The following is a 3,586-nucleotide window of genomic DNA, read 5'->3' as shown; positions in this document are numbered from 1 at the left end:
GCCGTTTTCCTCGAAAGGATATTTTTATGCTATGCCAATATTGTAGTAAATAAGTGATATTCGTGTGTAATTGAATAAAGTTGCTTAAAATCGAAACTAAAATTTAATCTTAAAAATTTCTAAAAAGTTTTTAAGTAGTGCTAGTAGAATTCGTTTCAAAATTTTCCGTTTTTAGCTGAAGTCCATTTGGTATCAAAGAAGGAGGTATGTTAAGTGTCTGAGTAATAAAAACAAATCATTAGCAAATAAAATGTAAGATTCTATATAATATTGCATTACCTTTCCTGGACAGGATGCTTCATACTGATGCTTTAAACTTTCCATTTCATAGATACATGTTGATAAAGCAGTGCGTAGTTCACATAGTAAAACCATGTCCGATCTTAATTCGTTAAAAGCATTACAAATTTCTTCCGAAGGAGGAGGTGTAGGATCTAAAAAGAAAATAGTAAATGTAATATTTTGATTTTAAAAGAAAATTTTCGGAATCTTTAAACTCGACTTACCAACTTTAAATTCTTGTATGGCTTGTTCTAGGGCCTTAACTTTACGTTGTCCTATATTGGCTGGTAATTTCATTTTTTGGGATCTTAACGATACACCAGTACCACGCAAGTCGGAAAATTTAATTCCGCTTGTGCCCACCTCAATGGCGTTTACCACGGAATCTACCTTTGAGGGTCTGGGCTGATGATGCAATTTTTTCTTGTGCAATTTCTTTTCATACTTTCTAGCATTTTGAGCATTGGCGGAAACATCACCTTGCTGATCAGCTTGTGATATAAGTTTTTGTAAATCTTGTGTTTTACGCTCACGTTCCTTCTTGCGTGCTTCGATTTTTCTCAGTTCATTGATAAGATTTTGTTCTTCTTTTACTTGTTGACTTGTGCGTTCAAAAAGCTTTTTGAGTTGTTCTTTACGACGGCGTTCATGTTCAACATCAAATACAAAAGGTTTCTTGTCACCAACGTTTTGTGTATTATTTCCCTTAACTTTTGACAGCAAGCCGACCACTTCGTAATAGCGTTCTTTTAAATCCTCCACATTTTTAATGCCAAATTGTGAACGATCCCAACGATCGGCCATAATAATGAAGCGTAAGTCGAATCTGTAAATAAGTTACAAAATTATTAGTTTTGTCTATCATTTTATATTAGTTTTGGAATTAATATACCGCTTAGCTAAATCAAATAAATGATCCGTTTGTTCTTTTGACCACTTTTGTGGATTTGTTTGTAAATGTGTATTGTACTCTGCTACACTATAACACGGTATCTCCAATTGTTTGTTAAACTTGGCAAAGGGATATTCTTTGGGTTCATCTGTGATGCGTTTCCAATGATGGAACACAGCACCATCAGTTCTAGCTGGATTACCAAAGGGAGCCCATTCCCATTTTCGCACTTTTTTCATACCTAAACGTGCTTTTGCTTGCTTATAGCCTGAGCCAATACCTAATGCTGTATCAGTCGGCAGTAGGGGAGGAGCATCTTTATTGTCATTATACAGTAAAGCAAATACTTCACGATGCATTCCTTCCGGACGTTTGGAAGCCACTTTTGCCCTGTAAAGAAAAAGTGTAAATATTTTAGTAACCTTACGACAAATAATTCAATTTGGTGTACATACTTTTCAAAGTTTCTTTTTTTGGTCGACAGAAAGGAGTCCCTTGTAATTTCCGGAGTATTAGGACGTTCCATGTCCAAAATATCTCTTACGTCGGTAGTCATTTTATTAAAGTTTTGTATTTTCTACACAAATAGTTAAATTTCTTTACTAATTTCCTTTAAATTATAAATATCAATAAAATTTTATTCCAAATGGTTGTTTATTTTTTCCACATTTGTGTTGTATTCGACACACCTGTGCCGACAAATAAATATTAACGGCGGAGTCTGACACTAAAAAAGTGGGCAGCGGCTTAAAATCGACTGTAAGCCGGCTAGTTTGAACACTTTCGCTAAATTTAAACTTCGAACACTTTATGTTTGTAGCAAACACGAGATACGAAAAATACATTGCTGTTTGACAAACCAGAGTTTCCTAGATCGTCAAACCAATGTATTTTAAATGGGACATCAAACAAAATCTGTTTGAAGGAAAAATTCTGCAATTTTTTGCGCGCAGTTGCATGTTTTCGCGCCAATTTTTGCAAATTCATTATTTGATCTTCTGCCATTTTACACACATTTTGAGTTTGTAGCAAATATAGAACGTAACGTGTTCAGTTTGGAAATTGTTTGATTTTTTTTAAAGTTATAAAATATATATGTACATATAATTTTGGTTTTGGAAATAACATAATTGTTTATTGAAAAAGTATTTAAGTGTAAGGGCACTGGCACACGTTCAATATATATTGATCAATATGGATCAAGACCCATTTTAATATACTGATGAATAACTCGGGTATGCTACACGTTCAATATTTTTTTCTTCAGTATTTGTTATATTTTATGGTATACGAGTCGGCGGATGATTAAACAAATACCGCGAAAATACCGAAATAACAAAAATTTTGAAAAAATTAATTTTCTTTTATATTTTTTAACAATTTTTAAAACAATATTTAATTTTTATTTGCTTTATTTTATTTTTTTTCCAAATTTTAAAAATGTATCGTGATTGATATCACAAAACATGCTACACATTCAATATTTATCACGTGATTCATTATAAATATTGATACGAATTTTGGATTTCAGAAAATTGGCGTTTTCTGTGATATGGAACACGATCCATCAATATTACATGCTACACGTTCAATACATATCACAATACAGCAAATATCACGATATATATTGAACGTGTGACACTGCCCTAAATACTAAAAATATTGATTGATTTGGCCTGTTTGTGAGATCTAGAAGATTAAAAATGTAAGTAATGATGCTAATTAATTATTTGTCTCTAAAGAAGTCTTTCTTTTTAAGAAAGAGGAGGCATCATGATGGTCTCCTGGAAGAATGCCCACAAGAGAGTGGCAATTGTATACCTCCCTAGACACCTAGGCGGGTGGTGGTCGGTCGGCTAGTGGTGACATGGTATATTATCACCTAGAGGCAATGGACGGACGCTGATTGCCGTATCCAGGGGTTACCACAAGGGTACATACATACTTATTATTATACCTTTGATCTCAGCAGAATCACTACCATATACCCATGGTAGTGTCTGTCTGGTGTGCCTTTCAGTGAAGCTCTTGTTGTCTCCAAACACTATGGTGGCCGAATATTTACAAGCAACTATTATTAAGCCTCCTTTTATACAAATTTATCGCACTGTAGAGAATGTCTTCACGGACCTAGAGAAGGGGTAGATGTACCTTTTAAGAAAAAAATCTTTATGGAACAAAGTAGTGGAACAAAATGTAATGTGTCGTGATCGTCGAAGGACATGTGTTACGCGTAAAAAATAATTCATTAAAAAAGTTAGAACTATAGGAAATATTTGATGTTATATTTAACAGATACAAAATGTGCTGCTAGAAACCGAAACCTATATTTATGAAACCTAAAATTATGAGGATCGGTCCGGCAATATAACCTTCTTACAGAAAATCAATTTATAGCTAATACATCATTCC

General features: G+C 33.5%; 1 protein-coding gene across 1 annotated transcript; it reads right to left on the bottom strand.

Moving 5' to 3' along the window:
• On the bottom strand, positions 1-1,885 carry LOC119610949 (DNA methyltransferase 1-associated protein 1). Its single transcript, XM_037966374.1, has 5 exons — positions 1,630-1,885; positions 1,175-1,564; positions 507-1,108; positions 280-434; positions 1-217 (listed from the first exon to the last, which is right to left on the bottom strand). The coding sequence occupies exons 1-5, from the start codon at positions 1,728-1,730 to the stop codon at positions 131-133; spliced, it is 1,335 nt and encodes a 444-aa protein (XP_037822302.1). The 5' UTR covers positions 1,731-1,885; the 3' UTR covers positions 1-130.
• Between the last annotated feature and the right edge of the window lie 1,701 nt (positions 1,886-3,586).

Source organism: Lucilia sericata, unplaced genomic scaffold (genome assembly GCF_015586225.1).
Source record: "Lucilia sericata isolate MDLA Ls3-8-SP2 unplaced genomic scaffold, ASM1558622v1 Contig001319F_arrow, whole genome shotgun sequence".
Taxonomy (NCBI): domain Eukaryota; kingdom Metazoa; phylum Arthropoda; class Insecta; order Diptera; family Calliphoridae; genus Lucilia; species Lucilia sericata.
The sequence above is the reverse complement of the archived record's forward strand: the minus strand, read 5'-3'. Positions and strand labels throughout refer to the sequence as shown.